Below are 27,016 nucleotides of genomic sequence, written 5' to 3' on the forward strand. Positions count from 1 at the left end.
TGGGTCATATTGTTTTCTAAATGGGTTTAGTGTTTTCATGTGCTTTGCTAACTTCAGTGTCAGATGTAGTATGAGGTTGTGGTACAGTGTGATGAATGCTGTAAACACTAGGAAATCGCAGAGAAGTCCCTGAAAAACGAGTTTATTGTGCTTTGAATGATTGCGAAATTCTAAAACTTATACATATTGTCCTGATGCGTTACACCCATCCCATCTGATACTTGAACAGTTTAAAACAGATGCTTAATATTGTGTTGTCCAAGGCTTAATGGAAAAATGCAACACCTGCAAGAAATTTCCTTTGTACCAATAAGGCCTGTAGTCAGTTCATACAATCAATTTCAAATGGAAGCAGAGGCTAAATTAATTTGTGAAGAGGGCATTCAGCCTTAATTCCTTAATAGACTGGATATAACAGCCTTCAAACCTCACTTTTTTTGAGTGTTTGAATTACAGATAAAATGAATTCTCAATTTATTGAATTGAACCCAACTCTGATGCAAACCAATTCAGAAAATACATCATTGTTCACATTCATGCTTTTATTTCTTGCTCTGCTTTGCACATTATCCCCTCTTCAGCTCCAGCTCGTGTTAGTTCCTCCTCCTCATCCCTCTCTTCATCCAAGTCTTCAGTAGCACCACGGGATGATGGAAGTTCCAGTAAAATGGCACCACCTCTCAAGTCAGGGTCCAGTGCAGGTGCAAAATCCACTCCTCGAACCAGGGTAGCACCTCGGCCCCCTCCTCGCTCTCCTTTCTACATGGTGAGTATCCTACTCCTCTTCATACTCCCTACATCATTAACAGACCTTGTTGAAAACATGCTTTAAGTTAGGGAAATTGTTTCCTACTTATCTTGATAGCTCACACAATTTTTGGCCACTATGTAAATGGACCTTTTGTAAGATACTTAAAAAAATTCTGCAGGCTTGGGACATAACCACTGAATGTAAAACTAAAGGTCTGTTCAGAAATTCCAGAGCTAAATAAGATTTCCAACTCTCAAGGAGAGAAGGGAGAATCCTGCATTTGACTGTCTCAGAATGCAAATAAATCAGTCAAGGGGAATTTAAAAAAAAATTTTTTTTTTACAATGGTGAATGCTGTGGTCAGTGATCAATTTGTGCTGCTGTTGGCAGTAAACATCTTATTGCCACACATTTATGCAGTGATGATATGATGAAGTGCTTTCCATAAACGGCAAATGTATTATCAATGTTATTGAATCCAATAGTGGTTCGGTTTTTTTTGGTCATAGCTATAATTCAAATGGTTGTTTATAAATTGGGCCATAGTTGCCTTCCAGCTATTCACCGTAATGTGTGTGGTAGTGGTTAAGTAATACGATGAACTTGTAAGCCCGAGTTCTGTGATTCCATGTGACTCACTTGTGGTATAAGATTTGCCGTTTGCCCACCCCCCAAAAAAAGCTAGTCTGGGATTTCTTCAGACAAACAAACAAACAAAAAAAGCTTCTACAGCTGACAGTGTTTAGCCATTAGTTATAGCTAGTATTCACTTGTTTGCTTGCAAAAAAATGAAACACAAACAAACTTAAATGTGAATATTCAATTGTGGGTTATTTTGGATGAAAAATAATCGTTAAGATGGATTGAATAATCTAGATGAATGAATTACTTAAATAATTGTTAGTTACAACTCGAGTCTCAAGCCCCTGCCTCTCTCCAAATTTCTACACCCAAAATCACAGCACCCAGGCAAGCCAAGGGTTTTTTTTTTTCGGTTGTTGTTGTTTGACACCCTGTGCCCAAAAAGACTTGGCTCACACTGCACAGTATCTACCAAAAATATTTAAAAAATGGCAAATGTCTGCAAAAGTGCCCTGTAGCCATAATCTTTTTATTTGCTGATGATTTTATGTTTTTATTGCTTCGGTGTTTTCTTTAACATTTTCAATAAAATTGATTGATTGATTTGAATTTGTTTGTCTTGCTTGTTTTGAGTTCTTGGTGTCAGGAGTCAGGTCAGGTCAGGAGTTATGTAGAATTACACAAGGCACATTAAAAACATTATCGCTGCTTTTTTCCCCACATGTGGCCATCAGTAGCCTAACCCTTTACCCCGCTGATGTTATATCCCTCTTCCCCATAGTCGTGGCTTGAAGACAGACGCAAGCAGCAGCGTGACAGCCGACTTGACATGATTGTGCAAGTCAATGAGCGGCACTGCGGGACCAAGCCTATTTATGGCCAGGAGGTGCTGGACCTTTTGACCTTCCTCCCTGGTTCCAGCCCATCCCCAGCCCCCCTGGGCTCATTGGGGCAATGGGGCCGGTCAGGCCACGGCAACTGCTTGTTGGCGCAGTCCAAAAATAAAGCCAACTATTGGCTTCAGAGTCATGCCCTCAGAGAGGCTATCCACAGCACTGAAGGGAAGCTGGAGCTGCTCAGTGACATTATTGACAGGTGAGTAGATGAGCGGTTAATTGATTTATTAAGTAATTGGTTAAGAGAAAATTTGCACAAAAATGGATCAGTGGTGCATTATTGGCACTTATTCTAGCATGAGTGCTTGACTGTTAGCCTTGTCTTAAAGTAGTGATACTTAGTGATATGCCACAGAGAGCCATATGTATGAGTTTTCTTTCCAAGCCAACACTACACCAGCTGATTTCATTGACTGACAAGTCCACCTTCAAACAGAGGCGTAATTAGTGAAATCAGCTGGTGCAGTGGTTTGTTATGAAAACTTGCATACACATGGCCCTCAATAGTATATGGGGTACTACTGTTACTGTACTACTACTGGAAGTTTTACAGTCCTGCTTTTTGCATTTCTTTTTATTTGGACAGATGGAGCTACACAAATAAAAAATGGTAAAGAAAAAAACTGCTGTCAGACACTTTGTGCAGAAATGACGTGTTCTACCCATGTTTTTAACTGGGGGGGGGGGGGGGTGAAACTATCTCAAGAGGAACAACTAAGTCACCTGTACACCTTCTACTATGTAACCAGTAGTCTTTCTAACGACCTTGATTGAAAGAGTCAGGTGTGTAACTGTTTGGTTGGAACAAAAGCCTGCATCTAAACCGGTCCTTTCTGGATCACGTTGCCCACCTCTGGTCTTAACGCTAATGTAATGTCTCTTTTTCCCACCTTAGGTTTACATTTGTGATTCCACCAGTAGAGGCTCCACCCATCTCCATGCACTGTTGCCATCCTCCTCCCTCATTGAGCCACAAGCAGTCTGTCTTTTCCTCCATGCTGTCCGCTCAGCTCGCACCACTCACAGATGGCCTCCACCGCATCCAGTGTAACATGAGAACCCACTTTCCAGACCTGAGGCTGATACAGTACGACTGTGGTAAGACAGCAAGTTGTTTTAAGTTTAACTGGCTGCATTTGTTAAATCTCTTCCTAGATGAGGATCTCAAAAATCACAAAATAAAGGAAAATTATGAATTTCTTACGACCATAGAATAGTGTACAAACTCTTTCATTCTCTGACAGTAGAAGTAATGGTGGAAATGGGAGATATCTCATCGAATCTGTCTTTTAAAAATAAAACCACAACAGTCAAAATGGTTCTATTTTCTTATCCACTGTATTCAGTCTTGTGCACTATGAAACAAGGTAATACAGCAGAAATGGAATGAATTTGCTTGCAATTAAATAGGCCATATTTTCCTCCATTAAAATTAGATGTCAAAACATCAAGTTGTCTCATGTCATCATCTGATCCTATTTAAGAGATTAAGCTCTAATCCTGATTATGAAAGTATCCTAATAACATGCCTGCAGTATAATAGCCCTAACCAAGATGCAGAGGCTTGTGAGACATCTGATCCTGATTTTTGGTGTGTACAAGCTCAGTCTCGATGGTAAAACTAATAAATGTTTACACCATTTACACATGGAGTATGAAAATGAATCCTGAATATGGGAATAATGCCCTAATGAAGGTGTGCTTGTCTGTGTGTGCGTGTGCAGGTAAACTGCAGACACTCCACACCCTGCTGCGGAAGCTTAAGGCAGGAGGCCACCGAGTGCTAATCTTCACCCAGATGACACGCATGCTGGACGTGCTGGAGCAGTTCCTTAACTACCATGGACATATCTATCTCCGGTTGGATGGCAGCACTCGTGTTGAGCAGAGACAGGTCAGGGCTGGCAGGATTTTCACATGATCACTTGTTGTTCTTCCTGATTTGACCATTTATTTATCCCGTTGTCTAAATATTATAACAATAAATGTTTTTTAAAAATATTTCAGTAAAGAAATATATTTTGGATTGTATTATTGCAGGGACAGTGCACATGAATTAAAATTTCTGTAAAATATGCAACTGTTCGCCAAATGGCTAATTTTAGAAATTATAGAATTCAGATGGGTAAGGAGAAACCAGCGACACTGGTTTGGGAGACCATACCCAATCTCACATGGACTTATTCTTTGCGTTTCTCTGCCTCTCAACACCTTGCCTTCATTCAGGCCCTCATGGAGCGCTTCAATGCCGACCGACGCATATTTTGCTTCATCCTGTCAACCCGTAGCGGGGGCGTGGGAGTTAACCTGACAGGGGCCGACACAGTGGTGTTCTACGACAGTGACTGGAACCCAACCATGGATGCTCAGGCTCAGGACCGCTGCCACCGCATTGGTCAGACCAGAGATGTTCACATCTACAGGTAGATATTGACCATTCCGCTATTGTATGGAAGTTTTTATTGGACTTTAATAGTTGTAACCCACAGAAGACAATCCACAAATGTGTACCATGATCCACAAATATTTCACTATCCATAAACATGTATTTTTTTTATTTGTGTTGTGTAAAGTCATATTGACAAAAACTACAAAGCAATTTGTAAATACGCATAACTTACTCTGTAAACATGTATTTTAATTTCACATAAAAAAGTTATAGGTTTTACAAATGTAAATAGTTTCAACACAACAAATACATGTAAAGTGATTTTCACACATTTGTGGATCCATTTGTACATGCAAAACGGGTTTTGCACATTTGTGGATGGCTTCCTGTCAGTTTGTGGGCCACGTCACATTTGTGACTCCTATTTGTTTGTGGATTTTTGTCCAATTCAAACTGCAACAATTCTGTGGGAAAAAAATCCACAACTGTGAGGTGCAGTTACAAGATACGCCAGCAGGTGATGACACTCCCTAACATGAGCTGGCAAAACTAGTCTCTACTGGAAGGGGACTCCCTAAAAACTTTGTATTTCACGCAGGGGTTGTGCCATGTCCTGTGTGACATAGTGTTGTGTGCCTGATATGTGGTCTCACTGGCTGGCATTTGATCGTCTACTTTTTGGATAAGCTAGCAAAACCGTAACCTAAAATATTGTTTATTAACCTAATCTTTGCCTTAACCCTAAGATTAAACCTACAGGAGACCTCGCCTAATTGTAACTTCAAACAGTTTTTTTTTATCATCGATTTATGAAGATACACTTAGATTTTTGCTCTTTGTACTGCTTGCATGGCTGCAACCACGACTAGACTTCCCTGTAGATTTTCAAATGACTTTTACCTGACTTTTGATAAATTCTCAGATTCACAATCATAACGTTATACTGGAAAATATGTTCAATTAAATAGTGCTAAAATATATTGGACTTTAGATGGACTACATTATGTCTAACAAAAATCTGTATTCTGATATCAATGTAATATCTTGCACCAATAGATGCCCAGCCCAAATGGGCTTACAAGGCAGAGGGTCTGTATTCTGGCATCAATATATGCCCAGCCCAAACGGGCTTACAAGGTAGACTATCAATTTCCATGCACATAGGTATGAGACCAAATTACAGGAAAACATGAATAGTATGTCTTCATACTTGACATGCATCAAATAAACTGATCTCATATTGTATGTCTGCAGTCAAGTTTGCGTAATTTTCAAAGATGTAAAAATAAAACTAGCCCATCCTTTGCCACTTAGTCCACCTTCTCATTTTCATCAAACCAAAATAATGCAGGATTTTTGTTCTGCATTCTTACAAAGGTGCACACAGGTTATCATAATTCAGGATTTTTGTTCTGCATTCTTACGAAGGTGCACACAGGTTATCATATAAAGTAGCCTAAAATAAAACTAAGTGCAGTTTATTTTCATCATGTCCCAGGTCATAGACCAAGTACATTCAACCTTCCTTACTTACTTCTATTATCAAGGGTAAGATACCTCTTCTCAGGTGAACGTGCATAGGCGTTCCACACCAAAACCATCACACTGAGCACTGGCGCCCCACAGGGCTGTGTGCTCAGTCCGGTCTTGTTCACCCTGCTGACTCATGACTGCAAAGCATCATCCACCTCCAAGCTCATCATAAAGTTTGGTGATACTACAGTGGTAGGTCTCATCTAGGCCTGCAACTAACGATTATTTTGGTAGTCGACTAATCTGTCGATTATTTTTTCGATTAGTCGACTAATCTAACGATTATTTCTTTCACACCCTCCATCTCTGCTTCCTGAGGGCGCGGATCCTCTTCCGGGCTCCAGTGCATGTTTTACCTCACATGCTTAAGTCTGCACACCTGTGAATGTCGCCCTGTGTCTCTGTCTTAACATAACACGATCCCATAGCGAATTAAAATAATGACTCATGAAACATTTGAATTTGGAACTTGTTTTGGAGCTACTTGTTTAATCAAATGCATCATCAATCATAATGAAAACTAAATAAATACATTAAATAATACAAATGAAAGTCAATGCATTATCAATCATAATAAAAACAAAGTAAATAAATTAAACAATGCAAATTAAAGTGCAAGTCAAAACGTAAAGATAATGTGCAAATAATGTTTTAAAAGTAACTCAAAATAGCAGCCTCTGCCCCAGCACCGCGGTTCTGATGGGGCTGTTAACCTGGTCCAGGAGGGGGACGTGGATCCACTCACTAGGCTCCACCATCTCCAACAGGAGGGGAGGATGAGTCAGATCAGACAGACTTGTAGGTCTTTTGTTTGCTGTGTGTGAGTGAGAGGAGCTGTGTGTGTGTATATGTGTGTCTTACTCTGATCTCATGCAGTTCATAAATGCTTTAAATTGCAGTGCAGGAACGTGAGCATGTCGACGTGCTCTGGAGTGAGGCTGGCTCTCTTCTTTGAGGCGATGTTCCCAGCTGCTGAGAAGAGACACTCAGAGGGAGTAGAAGTAGCTGGAATACACAAAAACGATTTGGCTTGTGATGCAAGGGTTGGATACTTTGCCTCATTCAATTTCCACCAAGACAGGGGACTTTCTGTCTTTGAGAGGGGCTGCTCTCCGAAGTACATCAGCACTTCATTACTGATCGCTTGGTTGCGTGCATCCTGTTCATCATTGGTCTCACTGTCACTGTCTGTTGAGTCACATCCAAGCAGTGAATCGAGAGCTGAAACAGACCTATTTGGAGCTCCCTCAGCTGAGTCTGTGGCATCCTTGTCAGCTGATGCTGCTGTGGCTTCTTCATTCCCACTGGTGTGCTGGTTATTCACAGTACTCCCATCCTTGGACTGTAGGGCCAGAGCTTGTACTTTATTCTGAACAGTAAACCTCTCCTCTGGTGTCAGGAATTTCAGTTTTCGAAATCGTGGGTCTAGTGCAGCTGCAATGATCTGTTTGCTTGGGTCATCATCTGTGATGGTGACCTCTCTTGACCAGCGTGCAGTGGTCTCCTCTGAAGCAGCCGCCTGGAAGGCCTGCACAGGAGCTGTATTATAGGCAGTGTGGGTGGACTTCAAAAGCCCTCTGACTAGTGGAGGCAGGGCGGAGACTGTCACATAGCTTTCACCACTCAAGTAGACAGTGGCACATTCAAAGGCCTGGAGAGCTTTGGCCAGTTCATCTAGCAGGGTCCACTGATCAGCTTTGAGGTCTAGGTATTGTTTCCCTCTCTGTGTTACTGCCGGGTCAGACAGAGTCGCAGTCAGTGGCCATCTCTGTTCCAGCATGCGAGTCACCATATAATAGGTGCTGTTCCACCTGGTAGAGACATCTTGGACAAGTTTGTGTTCCGGGGTTCCCATCTGTTTCTGCTTTGTCTTAAGCTTGCTTGAAGCCAGTTCGCTCCTTTTAAAGTGCTCGACGAGACACCTCGCTGCTCCCAGTGCTTTACTGATCTGAGGGTGTTTCAGTGCACGATTGATCACCAACTGTAAAGTGTGGCCTGCACAGCGGATAGACACCCACCCATGTTTTTCCTGCAAGATGTTTGCAGCCAGTACGACATTGGAGCCATTGTCATGAACAACTGCCACAATCTTGCTTGGAGGGATCTCAAACCTTTCCACAGCCTGCTCAATCCATGCAGCAATGTTGGGTCCAGTGTGCCGTTCTTCGAGTGGCATGGTTGTAAGGCAGAAGCTAGTGAGCTCCCAGTCATCACTTATAAAGTGACAGGTGATGCCAAGATATGCCTCTGTCGCGACACTGGTCCAGGCATCAGTTGTCAGGGCAATCTTGTTCTTGGTTGCTTTAAGAGCATCTTTAACCTTACCAAAAGTAGCTTCATACTTTCCCTCCATAAGCTTAGTAAAATGAGTTCTGGAAGGTAAGGTGTAACCTGGATGGAATGTGGTGACCATCTGCTTAAATCCCCCATCTTCAACCATGGATATTGGTCTCATGTCATTGACGAGCATGTTGAGGATGCTCTCTGTTAAGACTCCAGCCATTTGAGGGGTGCATGAGCCTCTCTTCAGGATGAACTCATCCACACGCCTTTGCTTAGTACTAAAATAGAAAGAGAACAAAACAGAAAGCTGTATTAATTATCATCACAAGTTGTAGGCTATGGTATCAGTTTATCTTAGTGTACTGCCTAATACCAATTAAACCATTTAAATGAATAAATATCTTACAACTGAATTATTGATATGCTCCAACCCAGTCTAACTAGCTAACGCTACGACAAGCTACAGCTGATTAGAGCGCACTGTGAAAGCTAGTTGACTGTCTAGGCTACAGACAGCTCACGTTAGCACCGTGTCGTGTTTTTGCAGACTGCAGATTGACTAGCTAAGTAAGATAGCTAGCTAATGTTAGATGGTGCTAACGTTCCCCGTCTCTGCAGTCTTGCCTGCGCTTTAGCCCAAAAAGTTCAATTTTTTTCAACTGAAAAAAAAGAAACCTAGAGCTCATAGCGTAAGTTACTGCAGAGTCAGTGAATGTTAGAACCCGTTAACATTTAGCTAACGTTAGCAATCTTAACTTAGCTAGTTAATACTCCAGTCTGCAAAAACACGACACTCGGTGATAAATGACGGAGCTAAACAACTCTAAGCTGTAGTGTGCTATGCTGCAAGCTTGGTGCTGTTTAGCTAATGTTACATACAGCTCGTTGGTGGATACGCAGAATCCACATAACTGAAATAGCGTTCGCTTAGCAAGCATCACCCTTGAGACGTTCTGTTTTCCAACATGTAACTTAAGCTAACGTAAACATTACGATACTGTGGCTAACTAGCTAAACTTACCCATGATCCGAAGTAGCAATCATCGTGGCTCCAGGGTGCTTGCGTTTCAAATGCTCGTGCATCGCCGTAGTGCTGCTGTGGAATGCCAATTCGGCTTTGCATATTCTGCATTTAACTGACTTCTTTGGCTTGTCATCTGTGAAATACTCCCAGACTTTTGATAGTCTCGGTCTCGCTGGTTTTTGCTCCTCATTAGCCTCATTCGCTCTCCTTTCCGCCATCGTTCATACGCTTTCTTCTTCTCTTCGTCGTTCATGCAAAATGCAGTTATATCAGACGATGGAAGCGATACTGCCCCCAGCACTTCCTATAGGGCATTGCAGTTACAAATGAACATTTGTGCGGTTTTGAGTTAACGTTACTGGCTCTGATTGTTTTTATACGACGCGTCGAAGCTAAAATTCTGCGTCGACGAGTTTTTATGATCGACGTCGTCGATTATGTCGACTAATCGTTGCAGCCCCAGTCTCATCATCAACACCGATTAATCATCATACAGAGTGGAGGTGGATCAACTGGCGGTGAGGTGCAAAAACAACAACCTCTCCCTAAATATTGAGAAAACTAAAGTTATTATTGACTTTAGAAAGACCAGTACCCACCATACCCCTCTGAACATTGACGGTATGGACGTGGAGAGAGTCAGGAGTGCTAAGTTCCTGGGAGTTCACATCACAGAGGACCTCTCCTGGTCCTCACATGTTGCTGCACTCTCCAAGAAGGCCTAGCAGTGTCCTCACTTCCTGCAGCATCTGAAGAAGGCAAGTCTCCTCCCACCCATCCTCATCACATTTTACAGAGGCACCATAGAGAGCATTCTGACCAGTTGTATCACTGTCTGGCATGGGGAACTGCAAGGCCTGTGACCGCAAATCCCTACAGTGGATAGTGAAGAGAGCTGGAAAGATCATAGAAACTGCTCTCCCATCCATCCAGGCCATCTATGATGTACAGTGCACCCAGAATGCTCTCAGCATCGTGAAGGACCCCACCCTTCCCATATTCACTTCACCCTCCTACCCTCTGGCAGGAGGTACCGGAGCATCCGTGCACTCTCCACCAGATAGTGCAACAGTTTCATTCCTCAGGCTGAGGTTCATCAACAGCCTGAATGAACACTTACACCTTCCACAAAATGACTTTTTGACCTTATTACTCACTGTCCATGTCAGGTATGCTTGTGATGTTTAGGTCCGTGTGAAACATGCATATGAGGCAATGACAAATAAAAGCAGTCCAAGTCTAAAAGTTTTCTGTTCTATCTATTTGAGGGTCCTTAGCATGGAAAAGTTTGGGCACTCCTCACCAAACTACATTTCAGTTGGTGCAATCACCAGAAGTAGTGCATATTGTAACTCCTTGGGTCTCATAATTTGGATATATTATCTCTCATCTTCAGCCGCTTTTCCGGGGTCGGATTGCGGCGGCAACAAGCTAAGTAGGGCACTCAAGATGTCCCTCTCCCCAGCAACGCCCTCCAGCTCCTCCTGGGGGATCCCAAGGCGTTCCTAGTCCAGATTGGACATGTAGTCCCTCAAGCACGTTCTGGGTCTACCCTGGGGGTCTCCACCCAGTTGGCCGTGCCCAGTAAACCTCCAAAGGAAGGCGCCCAGGAGGCATCCTTACCAGATGCCCAAACCATCTCAACGGGCTCCTTTCGATGCGAAGGAGAAGCAGCTCTACTCCGGATGTCAGAGCTCCTCACCCTATCGCTAAGGCTGAGCCCAGACACCCTACGGAAGAAACTCATTTCAGCCGCTTGTATCCGCGATCTCACCCTTTCAGTCACTACACAAAGTTTGTGACCATAGGTGAGGATTGGAACAAAGATTGACTGGTAAATTGAGAGCTTTGCCTTCCGGCTCAGCTCCTTCTTCACCACAACGGTCCGGTACAACATCCGCTTTACTGCCGATGCTGCACCAATCTGTCTGTCAATCTCCCGCTCCATCCTACCCTCACTCATGAACAAGACCCCGAGATACTTGAACTCCTTCACTTGAGGCAACAGCTCATCCCCAACCTGGAGGGAGCAATCCACTATTTTCTGGTAGAGAACCATGGCCTCAGACTTGGAGGTGCTGACTCTTCATCCCAGCCATTTCACACTCAGCTGCAAACCGCCCCAGTGCATGCCGGAGGTTGCGTTCTGATTAAGCCAACAAAACCACATCATCTGCAAAGAGCAGAGATGCAGTTCTGACGTTCTCAAAACAGACACACTCCTCACCTTGGCTGCGCCTTGAGATCCTGTCCATGAATATCACAAACAGAGACAAGGGACAACCTTGGCGGAGTCTTTCGATAGCTAGCTCAGCGTTTCCCAACCCAGTCCTCAAGGAACCCCTATCCTGCAGATTTTCATTGTAACCCTGCATAGGTAGCCCTGCTTGTACTTACTCAACCAATCATCTCACAGCACTTAATTATGCAAGGTGTGCAACGTCTGACATAATTCATTGCTGATTGGTTGAATAACTACAAACAGGTACCTATTCAGTGTTGCAAAGAAAATCTGCAGGATAGGGATTCCTTGAGGACTGGGTTGGGAAACACTGAGCTAGCTAACATAACTTTAGTTTGCAGCAGGTATCGAACGTAGCTGACTGTAGCTAACATGAACAGCTGTTAACTTGAAAAGAAACTAACTAGCTAACATTTACGGTGTGTTACTGTAACTAGGGCTGCAGCTATCAATTATTTTAGTAGTCGAGTATTCTATCAATTATTCCATTGATTTAATCGAGTAATCAGATAAAAAACATTTTGGAATTATTAAAGAGCAAAAGTAAATATACAAAAGGAAAGAAGCTAGGTCTCTTAAAATGAGCAACTACTTGGTTTCCTTTTTAAAAGCATAACATTTTATTACATTTTATAGACAACATTTTATAGGAAATAACAGTAATGCCAAATGTAAACAAAAGATATACATGTAACTAAGGCATAAATCAAAATAGCCTTTACTGTCTATCTTCTTGGAAGGCAATGTTGCATTTGTAGGAGGCAAATAAAAATCTTTGTCAGGATCCTTTCTCCTGGATTAGAAACTAATTTTCTTAAGTGCAACTGATGCATTTAAGTGCCATCTGGTTTTGTAAAAAAAAAAATTGAAATGTAAAAACACAAAAAATAAAAACAGTATAGGCAAATGTAAACAAAAGGTATACATATAAAATAAAACTCTTCTTGGAAGGCTTTGTTGCATTTGTAGTTGTTAAAAAAGTTCAGACAGGATCTTGTCTCCTGAATGAGGTAGATATGGTGTGTGTAAGTGTGTGAGATAGAGAGAGAGAGAGAGAGAGAGAGAGAGAGAGAGAGAGAGGTGCATGTTCTAGTTTATAGCTGCCAACTCTCGCGCATTCAGCGTGACATGCTAGTATATAGGGGAAAAAAACTCCATCTCACGCCAAACAAATACTCCCGTTTAGATGAGTTTTTGTCAATCTTCGTTAATTTCACTCCAAGTCAGCCTTGAAAGTTGGCAGCTATGGGCTACATGAACGGCTTTCCAAACAAGTTTTCTCTGAACTAAACTACGCTAAATAAAGTACGGAACACAACATAAGTAGCTTCCATATTGATTCATGTTCATAACTAGCCAATACATACAGCCACAACTATGTTCTTCACCAGCGTTCATCTCAACTAGCAGTCATGTTAATTTGCACTAAAAAGATAAAGTTAAACGTTACCTTGTGTCGGTCCCGCCCTGAGAACTGGATGCATAAATGGGGTGCCTATGGTTAAGGTGCTGCAGCATTGACGATTTGCTCTTATGGTATGCTAGTTTGGTTTTGCAACGTACAGATTGCGCAGTGTTTTTGGCTTTGTTTAAGTTGAAATGGTCCTGCACTTTGGAGAGTTTTGGTCTCTTCTTTGGGCCCGTCTCTTGAGCATCTCCTCCTGTACTCTGCATCGCGCCAACTATCAAAACAGCTAGCTGTCACGTAGACGTAGCGCAAGCACATTGTGCAACAGTAATAATTGTCTGTTCTGAACATGGTGACCAGTGAACAGTAGTTTCACTTAATGAAGGCCTCGATACATTTTTGGAATTGAATTATTCGAATTACTCGATCAATCGTTTCAGCCCTAACTGTAACAAATATAAAACATTCAACTCTTAAGACTAATGTACACTACCGTTCAAAAGTTTGGGATCACCCAAACAATTTTGTGTTTTCCATGAAAAGTCACACTTATTCACCACCATATGTTGTGAAATGAATAGAAAATAGAGTCAAGACATTGACAAGGTTAGAAATAACCGGTGTGTACTACTCCCTTCAGAGGACAGCACAAACAGGCTCTAACCAGAGTAGAAAAAGAAGTGGGAGGCCGCGTTGCACAACTGAGCAAGAAGATAAGTACATTAGAGTCTCTAGTTTGAGAAACAGACGCCTCACAGGTCCCCAACTGGCATCTTCATTAAATAGTACCTGTTAGAGCCTGTTTGTGCTGTCCTCTGAAGGGAGTAGTACACACCGGTGTAGGAAATCTTCAATTTCTTAGCAATTTCTCGCATGGAATAGCCTTCATTTCTAAGAACAAGAATAGACTGTCGAGTTTCAGATGAAAGTTCTCTTTTTCTGGCCATTTTGAGCGTTTAATTGACCCAACAAATGTGATGCTCCAGAAACTCAATCTGCTCAAAGAAGTGCCCATCCAACCAATCCAACTTGTGGGAGCTGCTTCTGGAAGCGTGGGGTGCAATATCTCCAGATTACCTCAACAAATTAACAGCTAGAATGCCAAAGGTCTGCAATGCTGTAATTGCTGCAAATGGAGGATTCTTTAACGAAAGCAAAGTTTGATGTAAAAAAAATCTTATTTCTAACCTTGTCAATGTCTTGACTCTATTTTCTATTCATTTCACAACATATGGTGGTGAATAAGTGTGACTTTTCATGGAAAACACGAAATTGTTTGGGTGATCCCAAACTTTTGAACGGTAGTGTAGATACAGCAGGCCGCTCAAATACAAACTATTCAGTCTTTTGAAACAGTTTACCATAAAACGTTTTTTTCTCCCTCCTCTCAACCGTTTTTCAACAATCCCTTCTCTTTTCCCCGCAACAACAATACAGACAATACAATAATACGCAAATTCTTATTATTAAGAACGGGATGGTTATATATGTATACATATTTTATAGCCTAACGTTACTCATGATATTTATAAATTGAAAACAAGCTGAATCTAATTAATGCGCGCCTGTTGAGACAACGAGCGTCTGGTGGGGGTGATTTCGGTCTATTGTAACTCTACTACACAGTCAGTGACCAGCAATCCAGAATAAAATATGTAGCTATACATGTACTCAAATCAATACAAAGAAAATAAGCTGAATTTCACTGGAAACTTACCTCACAGGTGATCCGACTCGAAGGCTGTCTTCAAAAAAGCTCTGCTGTCTATGTGCCTGCCGGCTGTCTTCTTCAACAAGCTTTGCTGTCACTGAGCTCACGCGCCGCTGTCACTCTGAGCTTGCTCTTCGCAATCTTTGGAAATCTCTGACATGACACGAAATGGACCCATAAATATGAAGCCAAAATGTTTAAGATACTAATAACGTGTCTATTAACTCGATTACTATTGGTCCAAACCACTGAAATTGCAGGAAAGAGGGGCTGAATGGGCTGAACTTGAAACAAGCTATTAAACACTTTCGGAGAGGGTTTGAATTGCTATTTTTATTCTCAGTTCTTATCGTTTTGGTGCTGGTGATTTTCCTTTGGTGCTGGCTAAAACCTTTCTGGGGGGTGGCAAAAATTCCCCTATGCAGGAAAAACCTTGGTAAATGGACTCCGTTTTATATAGCGCTTTTCTAGTCTACTGACCACTCAAAGTGCTTTACAGTGTATGCCTCACATTCACCCATTTACACATACATTCATACACGGAGGCTGCCATGCAAGGTGCCAACCTGCTCATCAGGAGCAGTGTCTTGCTCAAGGACACTTCGATACGCTCTCTAGGAGCCGGGGATCGAATCAGTGACCTTCCGATTACCAGACGATTACCAGAGTTAGAATGTCTGCATACATAAAGATGAATTCACATACTGAGGGCAGCATGGTGGCCTAGTGGTTAGCACTATTGCCTCACAGCAAAAGGTTCCTGGGTTCGAATCCCGGGCCATCCCAGGTCCTCTCTGTGTGGAGTTTGCATGTTCACCCTTGTGTCTGCATGGGTTTCCTCCCACCTTCAAAAAGACATTCATGTTAGGGTTAATACTCATTCCTGTACCCCTGACCAAGGCAATGGAAAGAAGAACTGGAATTGGTCCCTGGGTGCTGCAGCTGCCCATTGCTCCTATACAATAGGATGGGTTAAACGCAGAGAACAAATTAATTGTAAGAATAAAATGACAAAATAAGATGGCTTTATAGACGTTCTGTTTTGGGGGTTTTTTGGCACAAATTTTTTAGTAATACAACAATTCACTACAGACTTAGTGTGCTTACAGACGTATGTTCTACCTGACAGATTTTGACACATTTTGGAGAGGATCAAATTCACATCGTTGGGTTGCAAGACAAGAGAGTAAACATTGTGTCACAACACAATTCTATTCTAGATATATCTTCTTCCCTTGTTTTGCCCACCATGTAGAGCCTAAATAAGATTAATACAATAGGCTAATTTATGTTTTGCATTTCAACGAATATTGCAAGCAGAAAAATTACAACATGACCTGGTTCCATTTACAGTGTTACAATTTCACTTAGCAGACACATTTATCCAAAGCGACGTACATCTGAGAGTTAATACAACACAAGCAAGGATCTAGTCAGGAGGCAACAACGCAAGTTAAGTGTCAAAAAACTAGGTTCAAGTCTGATAGGACATACAGTGCACCCGGAAAGTATTCACACCCCTTCACTTTCCCCGCATTTTGTTATGTTACAGCCTTATTCCAAAATGGATTAAATTCCTTTTTTTCTCATCAATCTACACACAATACCCCATAATGACAAAGTGAAAAAGGTTTTGTAGAAATTTTTGCAAATTTATTAAAAATAAAAAACTGAAATATTGCATGTACATAAGTATTCACACCCTTTACTCAGTACTTGGTTGAGGCACCCTTGGCAGCGATTACAGCCTCAAGTCTTCTTGGGTATGAAGCTACAAGCTTGGCACACCTATATTTGGGGTATTTCTCCCATTCTTCTCCGCAGATCCTCTCGAGCTCTGTAAGGTTAGATGGGGAGCGTTGCTGCACAGCTATTTTCAGGTCTTTAAAGAGATGTTCAATGGGGTTCAAGTCTGGGCTCTGGCTGGGCCACTCAAGGACATTCACAGACTTGTCCCGAAGCCACTCCTTCATTGTCTTGGCTGTGTGCTTAGGGTCGTTGTCGTGTTGAAAGGTAAACCTTCACCCCAGTCTGAGGTCCTGAGCACTCTGGAGCAGATTTTCATCAAGGATCTCTGTACTTTGCTCCATTCATCTTTACCTCGATCCTGACTAGTCTCTCAGTTCCTGCCGCTGAAAAACATCCCCACAGCATGATGCTGCCACCACCATGCTTCACCGTAGGGATGGTATTAGCAAGGTGATGAGAGGTGCCTGGTTTCCTCCAGACGTGACGTTTGGCATTCAGACCAAAGAGATCAGTCTTAGTTTCATCAGACCAGAGAATCTTGTTTCTCATGGTCTGAGAGTCCTTTAGGTGCTTTCTGGCAAACTCCAAGCGGGCTGTCATGTGCCTTTTACTGAGCAGAGGCGTCTGTCTGGCCACTCTGCCATAAAGGCCTGATTGGTGGAGTGCTGCAGAGATGGTTGTCCTTCTGGAAGGTTCTCCCATCTCCACAGAGGAACGCTGGAGCTCTGTCAGAGTGACCATCGGGTTCTTGGTCACCTCCCTGACCAAGGCCCTTCTCCCCCCGATTGCTCAGTTTGGCTGGGCGGCCAGCTCTAGGAAGAGTCCTGGTGGATCCAAACTTCTTCCATTTACGAATGATGGAGACCACTGTGCTCTTCGGGACCTTCAAAGCTGTAGAATTTTTTTGTACCCTACCCCAGATCTGTGCCTCGATACAATCCTGTCTCGGAGGTCCACAGACAATTCCTCTGACTTCATGGCTTGGTTTCTGCTCTGACATGCACTGTCAACAGTGGGACCTTATATAGACAGGTGTGTGCCTTTGCAAATCATGTCCAGTCAATTGAATTTACTACGGGTGGACTCCAATCAAGATGTAGAAACATCTCAAGGATGATCAGTGAAAACAGGATGAACCTGAGCTCAATTTTGAGTGTCATAGCAAAGGGTGTGAATACTTATGTACATGCAATATTTCAGTTTTTTATCTTTAATAAATTTGCAAAAATTTCTACAAAACCTTTTTCACTTTGTCATTATGGGGTATTGTGTGCAGATTGATGAGAAAAAAAAGGAATTTAATCCATTTTGGAATAAGGCTGTAACATAACAAAATGTGGGGAAAGTGAAGGGGAGTGAATACTTTCCGGATGCACTGTAGGTGTCAACAGGCAGTGCAAAAAGGCAATGCATAGGGTCCATAGAAGCAGCCCCCCCCCTTTTAATATATTAATACTATCAGGTGAGGTGTTTGTGAAAGAGCTGGGTTTTTAGCTTCATCCTAAAGACGGAGAAGGACTCAGCGGATCAAATGGAGTTTGGTAACCCGTTCCACCACTGGGGAACTACAGAAGAGGAGAGTGCTTAGTGACTTAGGGCCCTGTTGTGGCGGAAGTGCCAGGCACCTTTCATTGGCAGAGCGTAGTGAGTGGGACTGAGTGTAGACTTGAATGAGGGCGTTCAGGTAGACAGGAGCCGTTTTAGTTGCTGTTTTGTAAGCGAGCATCAAGGTTTTGAATTTGATGCGGGCAGCTACTTGGAGCCAGTGGAGGTATGAACAGCGGCGTGACATGTGCTATTTTGGGTTAGTTGAAGACCAGACGCGCTGCCGCAGATGAGATGCACCTCCAGTCACCAGTCTGCTGAAGTTTACTGACAACACCACCCTCATTGGGCTCATCTCTGGTGGGGATGAGTCCACTTACAGGTGGGAGATTGACCATCTGGTGCCCTGGTGTGACCAAAACAACTTGGAGCTCAACACCGTAAGACAGCGGAGATGGTTGTGGACTTCAAAAAGAACCCAGCCCCATCTGCCCCATCACCCTATGTGGCTCCCCTGTCAACACTGGAATCCTTCCACTTCCTGGGCACCATCATCACCCAGTACCTCAAATGGGAGCTGAACATTAGCTCCCTCACCAAGAAGGCACAGCAGAGGTTGTACTTCCTGCGGCAGCTGAAGAAGTTCAGCCTGCCAAAGTCAATGCTGGTGCACTTTTACACCACTATCATTGAGTCCACCCTCATCTCCTCCATCACTATCTGGTGTACTGCTACCACTGCCAAGGGCAGACTGCAGCGTATGATTCGCTCTGCTGAGAGGGTGATTGGCTGTAACCTTCCGCCCTCCCATTGTTGTTCTGGTGTTAAGCCGGCAGAGGAAGTAGTCACAAAACTGAATCGATGTGTGTGTAATGCCAGGATCAGACTACATGATATTAGGCAATCATAGCGCCATAAATTCTGGCCGTGTCTTGGCTGGGAGACTGGCAACATTACAAGTATGACCCCGACCAATCATTGTATACTGCCTTTCATGATCATGCACAAGTTTATGGGTTGTTGGGGAGGAGGGTCAAGAAATTGTCAATTATGGCAACAGAACTGCTATGTATGATGCTGTTGGTCTTGTGTTGCGAAAAGAAAAAACGATTGTGGACACTGTTGCGGCTAGTGCTACTGGGGAATGATAACCTAGCATTAACCAGCTACTCAGCAGGTTGCTGAAGTGCCTACACTATTCTTCACCAACATTTTATCTTTTTTGACTCCCTTGAGAAAACATCAAAGAGACCCGAGGAGGTATTGTTGCCAATGAACATTTCCTCATTTTCGTTGTTTGACCTGACAGTAGCAACCCACGTTCTCTTTGCCATGTTTACATGTGTGCTCCAGAGAGCACTCTGTCATCCTGTTGGTCAACGTCAAGGAACACATTGTAGGAGTTGTCAGACTAGGCGGGAAAATACAAAACATTCTGACATGCTAGACTGTTCTTCATCTGGGTGTCGTGGGGCATTCCAGACACCACATCACTGTTCTTCGATTATGATAGATTAAATTTATATAGCGATTTATGTAGACACCCACCCAAAGTGCTTTACAGAGAAGGGGGGGAAAACCCACCTCAACTACCACCAATGTGTAGCACCCACCTGGGTGATGCAAAGCAGCCATTTTGTGCCAGAACACTCACCCCACATCAGCTTGAGGTGGAGAGGGAGGGATCACTGAATCAATTACACAGGGAGATGATAAGGTGGCCAGATGGAGTGAGGCAGGTTGGGAATTTTTGCCAGGACACCGTGGGACCCCCTACTCTTTGCGATATGTGCCATGGGATCTTTAATGACCACAGTGCGTCAGGACCTCAGTGTAATGTCTCATCTGAAGGACAGCATCTCCTACAGCACAGTGCCCCCATCACTGCACTGGGGCATTGGGATTTTTATTTTTTTTAAATTAGGACCAGAGGGGGAAGATGACCTCTGGCCCACCGACACCACTTTCAGCAGCAACTCAGTTTTCCCGAGATGTCTCTCATCCAAGCCCATACCTGCTTAGCTTCTATCATTCGGCAGAGCCAGGGTACATGTTGGTATGGCTGCCAGCAATTATGTCACACTATATGGGGTAAAGTCGCCCGTTCATAATTTCCGACATTCGTAATCGGGGCCCGACGCTGGCAATTTGTCAGCAATGACAAAATCATGTCAAAATCGGGACGAATTCGTGTCATCTGACCCCAGCTTAAGAACGACCATTTTGGGTTTTCAAAGTTTAATAACTTTGTGGGGAAAAAAAGAGAGACCTGCTACTTCCTGGATTCTTCTAAAATTGCATATATTTGCATTTGAAATGTGTTTTAGATAAATTGCACACAAAAAAAGTTATAAGCTCTACCTAAAATGACCATGAGCGGTCAAAATGACCGTCTCATAATTTGCACATGATCGTGCGTGTTATGTCTCTATTTATGGCATGTTTTGGTTGCATCATTTCCTTCACGGAGTTCATTGCTCTGTCCTAGAAAAAAAAACTAGCGTTCTCCGGTGCAGAGAAATAGTCTAAATTTGATTTGATTATTGCCAACATGTCTGGTTACAGACACTGTTACAGATGTACCATGACTACCACCAACGTGTTGCAGTATTTACAGGCGTTGGACAGCGGCCATTTTAAATTGTTTGAAAAATAGTATTGAACATTGTTAAAATGTTAATTTTGGTGTCAGTTTCTTAACAGACATACTAATATATGTAATGCATTAATTTCTCAATTGGGTATTTATCTTGACAGAATATAGAGTTTAAAAACCGTGGCGGTCAAAATGACTGCCCACGATCGTTCTAGTAGTTTTTTATATTTCATGTTTTATAGGCCTTGTTACGTTTGTTAGATTAGCAATATGTGTTTTCTGTTTTGTTTTTCAGGTAATATTTTCACCTTTTCAATTTTACTATTCAAGTTCGACCATGTCTCTCTGAAATTTAAATTGTTTAAAAATAGTATTATAGCTGTTAAAATGTTAATTTTGGTGTCAGTCGTTTCCTAACAGACATACTAACATATGCAATGCATTAATATGTCTCTGCCTGCTGCCCAGTGACTGCTGGGATAGGCTCCAGCATCCCCCTGACCCTGAGAGCAGGATAAGCCGTTTGGATAATGGATAGATGGAATATAGAGTTTAAAATCTGGTGGTCATTTTGACTGCCCATGGTCGTTTTAGGTAGGAGTGAAATCCCAGTCGTTCTAGTGTAAAAGGGACAGCCGACACTGTTGTGTTACACATCATACCACCTCTGCTTCTGGAACACCAGCATGCTATGTAAAATCACACACCGGGGCATGACTATGCTGCCTTTGTTTGGTTCAGTGTAAAAAAAAAAAAACAGCCAGCGTGAAGATGGGTCGTCATCACAGCAGTATTGTGGGATCTGTGTAAAAATGCCATCAAATTGGTCCAACCTAAGGATCGAGTCCCCACAAACAGCAATATAGTGTACGCTGTTAAGTGCCGGGAGGATTCTCATTAATTGTATATCTGGGAAACCAGACCAACTCTGGCGACGAGGCTGGCACAACACAGAAGAGCTACCTCGTTAGGCCATGACTCCGTGGTCTACACCCATCTACAAGCCAGTGCCCACTCTTTCAAGGATGAGGATGTGCACATCCTTGACAGGGAGAAACGCTGGTTTGAATGGGGAGTCAAAACACTGGTTTGAGCAGGAAGTCAAAGAGGCCATCTATGTGAAGAGGGGGAATGACCATGACCATTCCTGAATCGAGGGGGGGGCAGGGGTACATCTGTAGCCATCTTAAGGTGTTGGGATTGAAACGATTCCCTAATCCTCTGTGCATAGTACACATGGCCATTGTAATGGTCACAGCAATTTGTATGTGAAACCGATAGCTGGTTCCGGTTGTGACGCAACTATACTGTTTACAAGGTTGGGGATACCTGCAGTCAGCTGAGAGTGACGAGGTCACATAGATGAGTGATGAAATGTTTCTCCCACTAAATGTTGTGTCCAGATGAACTGATTAAACTTTCTAAAAAAACACCTTCAGTTTGCTAGTCTGTCAAATTGTCAGACCTAGGATCATGAGAAAGGGCCATTTACACACATTAACCAAAACAAATTTAAAAGAAAAAAAATTCCAGAGAATGTAATGTCATACATACCACTTGTTGAAAGAATTGTGTGGCTCTTTTGTGGCTTTTCCAGAAGGGTTCCCCGTTCTTCTTCCGAGTTCACGATTCCAGAAATATAGCCACTGCTTCTCTTCAGTATTTGAAAAGATGAAAGCACACAGGATAGATCTATAAAACATAAAACCCAGAGAGCTAAGATTAACGTTAACCCTCTGATCACACTGCGATTTTACTTCACACACACACACACACACACACACACACACACACACAACTCAACTCATGCGCTCACTCGCCGGATGTGAACTGAAATGCTAACAATACGGTGCGATTCACTTTAAATTTGTTTACATTAGGGTTATATAATTTAACATTAGGGTTAACAAATTTAACGCTGACAATACACTGGACTGACTTCATTCTTTATAGCTCCGTGGGGCAAACGTTACCAAGCTCTCCGCGTGTGAGGCTTGTTTTAAAAAGGGATCCTGTTGACATAACGTTAGGTTGTCAACGGTTAGCTAACGTTAGCTAGCCAGTAAAATTCCTCTCAATATTTTCATGGCACATGTTAACGACATTGTAATGTTAGCATGACAGGATAGTTAAAAGTATTAACCTACATTATTTGTACAAAACTAAGGCAACTCAGCCTCTTTCGTGGGAACCTCGTGAATGCGCAATCAGAGCACGGGCTACGGCGGTCACGGAGCTCGCCGAAGCGTGCACTACTACGTTTAGCAAAACAATGCCCGTCCAGACAGACACTCAACTGGACATGGCGTATTCAAGTCTGCCCTCCTCTCTCGCTCCGTGTGTGCGTGTGTGCGTGTGTGTGTGTGTGTGTGTGTGTGTGTGTGTGTGTGTGTGTGTGTGTATCATCACCTGCTGGTGTAGCTAGTAACTGCACCTCACATTTGTGGATTTTTTTCCTACCGCTCTTCTGCGGTACGAATTGGACAGAAGTTCGCAAATAGGAGAGAAGTAAAATGTCACATGGCCCACAAACTGACAGGAAGCTATCCTGTGCAAAACTCGTTTCACGTGTACAAAGGGATCCATAAATGTGTAAATATCACTTTACATGTATTTGTTGTGGTGAAACTATTTACAAACCTATAACATTTTTACGTGAAATTGAAATACGTGTTTACAGTAAGTTTTGCATATTTGCGAACTGCTCTGTATTTTTGTGGATATGACTTAAGTTAAGTCAAGTCAATTTTATTTGTATAGCCCAATATCACAAATTACAAATTTGTCTCAAGGGGCTTCACACAACACAAAAAAAATACATGTTTGTGGATAGTGAAATATTTGTGGATCATGGTACACATTTGTGGATTGTCTTCTTTGTGTTACAACTATTAATGTCCAGTAAAAACTTTGTATTTTCGCTGATTAATGCTTCTGGGAATCTATCTGCTCCACTACCTACCATTTACCTTAGACTGTGTATTAATTCTTGTGTTTGCAAACAAAATGAGACCAAACAGTGCAGCCTTTACTAAACGACAGTTTGACAGAGAATGGAAGTGTTTTACATGACAGCAAGGCTAGAAAGAGAGCAGTGCTCAGTTGCCATTTTGGCCTGCCTAGGGGTATAATACTGAATGCAAGTGACAGGACCACAAAAATATTGTCATTGGATTAGTGGTGTACACAGCTAACCAGTTAGTTAGCCAGCTAACCACTTATTTTCAGTTCGATATTTATAACGGTTAAATGGTTAATTGGCATTAAACATTAGTTTCATTGACTTCATTGTGTAAGTTGGCATGAAAATGTTATAAATAAAACACAATAAGCAAACAGGCCATCTAGACATCAGCCTTTTGTTGTTCAACCAAAATCTGTGACCATATAGTTGTCCTCAATGCACAGAAAGCACCACCCCACTATTGTCACTACATGAAGTTAACTAAGGGACATCTAACCCCCCAGATCATTACTCTAACCTTACATTTTTAAATTATTTTTTATATAGTAAATACATAAACAGATAGTGCCAGGGGATCAGAACACTAACAGAAATCATGAATTAGCTCACAAAAATGTTATAAAGGGTACATACATTTATGGCTTTAATAGCTTTCCTATTTTTAGAATATAGGATTGTTGTAATGTATACTCTAACCTTTTTTTTTTTGGTTTAACAAAACTATTTACATCCAATTCAAAACATTACAAAGAGAACATAAACATATAAATAAAAAAAATTATAAACAATACAGCAGGGGAAAATGAAAAAACAAAACAAAAAATCAAATATGTTTAAGGCTTCGTATATTTTCAGTCTTAATGGCTTTTTTGTTTTTAATATTTTGCAGATTCAAAATAATACTTAAGTTCCATCTTAAATTGAACAATATGTGGTCTTTTACTTGACCATCTGCATTTGTGAATGTAAAATTTACCATATAAAATAAAGAGATTCAACAAAAAAATTTCTCTTGTTCTTCTTTTAATAAAAAATAAAATATCCTCTTTATTCAAATAAACTTTAATACAACCTATTCTTTCAAACATATGTTCAACCTCGAGCCAAAAAAGTTTCACACATTCATTCATAAAATAAATGTAGAACTGTTTCAACATCATAATCACAAAAAACACATTTTACTTCAGTGTCACGTTTGTATTTTTTAAGTGTCTGATTTGTTGGATAAACAAGATGAACTATTTTGAAATATACATCTTTAACTTTGTTGGTGACACTTATCATTAAAGGTCCATACTACATTCCAATCAGTGTTTTCAAATTGAGAATTCCTAAAATATTCTGCATAAGGAGTTGTATAATTAATAATATTACTAATATATCTATTATTACAATTTTTCCCCCTTAATGTCCATACCATTTAACATAATTTCACAGTAAAGGTAGGAGTTTCATTATATATATATCACTGCCTTGCAATAATCTTACTAAGCCTGAAGGAATGACATCACAATCTATCACAAACTCCCTAGGAGTGACCAGAATTTTGTATTTTCTTGAAAATTCTGTAAATGTGAGGTGTCCATTTTCATTAAGTAACTGTGTCACCCATAATATGCTATTATTAATCCAATGGTCAAAAAACAAAGATTTTGTGTTTGAACATAATGAGCTTGTTATTCCAAATTAAGTGTTTATGGGGAAAGAAATTATATTTGTAAATGAGAAGCCAAGATAAGAGGGCCTGCCTATGGAAATTGGATAACTTGACAGGGATTTTGTTTATATTGAAGTCGTATTTAAGAAGGAATTCTATCCCACCAACTTTTTAAAAAATGATATTTGAGATGAGGTACCAAAGCTTATTTTTGTTTTAAGATGCAATTCTTTATCCAGGTTACCTTAAATATTGTGTTGGATGAGTAAAATCAAGCATATTCAAACCACCATGTTTATAAGGATTGCATAATACTTTTCTGTTAAGATAATGGATCTTATTTTTCCATCCATTATCCAAACCGCTTATCCTGCTGTCAGGGTCGCGGGTATGCTGGAGCATATCCTAGCAGTCATTGTGCAGCTGGTGGGGAGACACCCTGGACAGGCTGCCAAGCCATCACAGGGCACTTATTTTTCCAAATAAACTTAAATAAGAGGCCGTCAACTTTCTTAACAAAAGATTTTGGAGCCTGTGATACCAAAGCAAAATAAATCAAGTGAGTTAACCTTCAGTTTTATATAAAAGAATATGACCTCTGAGTGACAAATCTCTCATCAAACACATGTTAAATTTATTTTGTATTTTATCTATTAGGGGAATTAAATTTAGGTCTGTTCTTGCTATTTGATTTTTGCAGATCTTAATGCCCAGGTATGGAACTTGTTGTTTAATTGGAATACCTACGACTTCATTTAACTGATTGGGTTTTTCTTTCAGTGCAAACAGTCCACGTTTTTTAATATTTAATACCTTAGGCAATCTATAGCTCTTTTTTTATCTCTCCCTCATTTCTTAGAAAAATTGTAGTATCATCTGCCAGCTGGGTACATTTGACCTCTGTATCTGATATTTTTAGTCCTTTGAAAGGGTCATTATTAATATGTAATGTCATCAACTGTATAACTAACAAAAACGGAAGGGGTCTCCTTGTTTTATACCTTTTGAGATGTTAAATCTAGGGATGGTGCCAAAAGACAATTTAACTATACTATTACATTCTTTATACATAGTTTGTATTGCATGCTTGTAAAAGGTCCAAATTCAAAAAAATCAATTGCATCATACATAAAATTGTGACTGACAGGGGTGTACAAGGTGCCCCGATAACACGATTACATTTTCTGTACCGCCATCTTGAGAGGACAAATGCTCATGCTAGACTGTTGTTTATAGATTTCTCCTCAGCCTTTAACACAATCCAGTCACATCTGTTAGCAGAAAAGCTAATCATCTCTTCAAACTTGGTCTTAATCTACGTAGTTGGCTGGATACTGAACTTCTTGACTGATAGGTCCCAGTGTGTGAGGGTTAATGGCTCCTTTTCCAGTCAGCTGTACTCTTCAACTGGTGCCCCTCTGGGCTGTTGCGTCTCCCCGTTACTCTACATCTTGTACACTGACTGTCGTAGCAACCATACCAATAGACACATATTCAAATTTGCTGATGATTCAGTGATTTTAGTCTTGATAAATGGGAGGAGGAACAACATGGACCTATGATCGATTTTGTGTCTTGGTGTGATTAGTCCTTTCTTCACCTAAAACTAAAGACATGATGATCAGCTTTAGAAAGACTCCTCCTAGTCCTGTACCAACCAGCATTAAAGGTGCTGACATTGAGCT

General features: G+C 41.5%; 1 protein-coding gene across 1 annotated transcript in view; it reads left to right on the forward strand.

Moving 5' to 3' along the window:
• Positions 1 to 27,016, forward strand: part of srcap (Snf2-related CREBBP activator protein) — a 92,762-nt gene that overhangs the window by 46,544 nt on the left and 19,202 nt on the right. Inside the window, exons 22-26 of the mRNA XM_056296720.1 lie at positions 582 to 766; positions 2,115 to 2,428; positions 3,125 to 3,327; positions 3,954 to 4,123; positions 4,456 to 4,652. Of these exons, the coding sequence (XP_056152695.1) occupies positions 582 to 766; positions 2,115 to 2,428; positions 3,125 to 3,327; positions 3,954 to 4,123; positions 4,456 to 4,652 (1,069 nt within the window). The remainder of the gene's footprint in view (positions 1 to 581; positions 767 to 2,114; positions 2,429 to 3,124; positions 3,328 to 3,953; positions 4,124 to 4,455; positions 4,653 to 27,016) is intronic.

This window comes from Lampris incognitus, chromosome 17 (genome assembly GCF_029633865.1).
Source record: "Lampris incognitus isolate fLamInc1 chromosome 17, fLamInc1.hap2, whole genome shotgun sequence".
Lineage (NCBI taxonomy): Eukaryota > Metazoa > Chordata > Actinopteri > Lampriformes > Lampridae > Lampris > Lampris incognitus.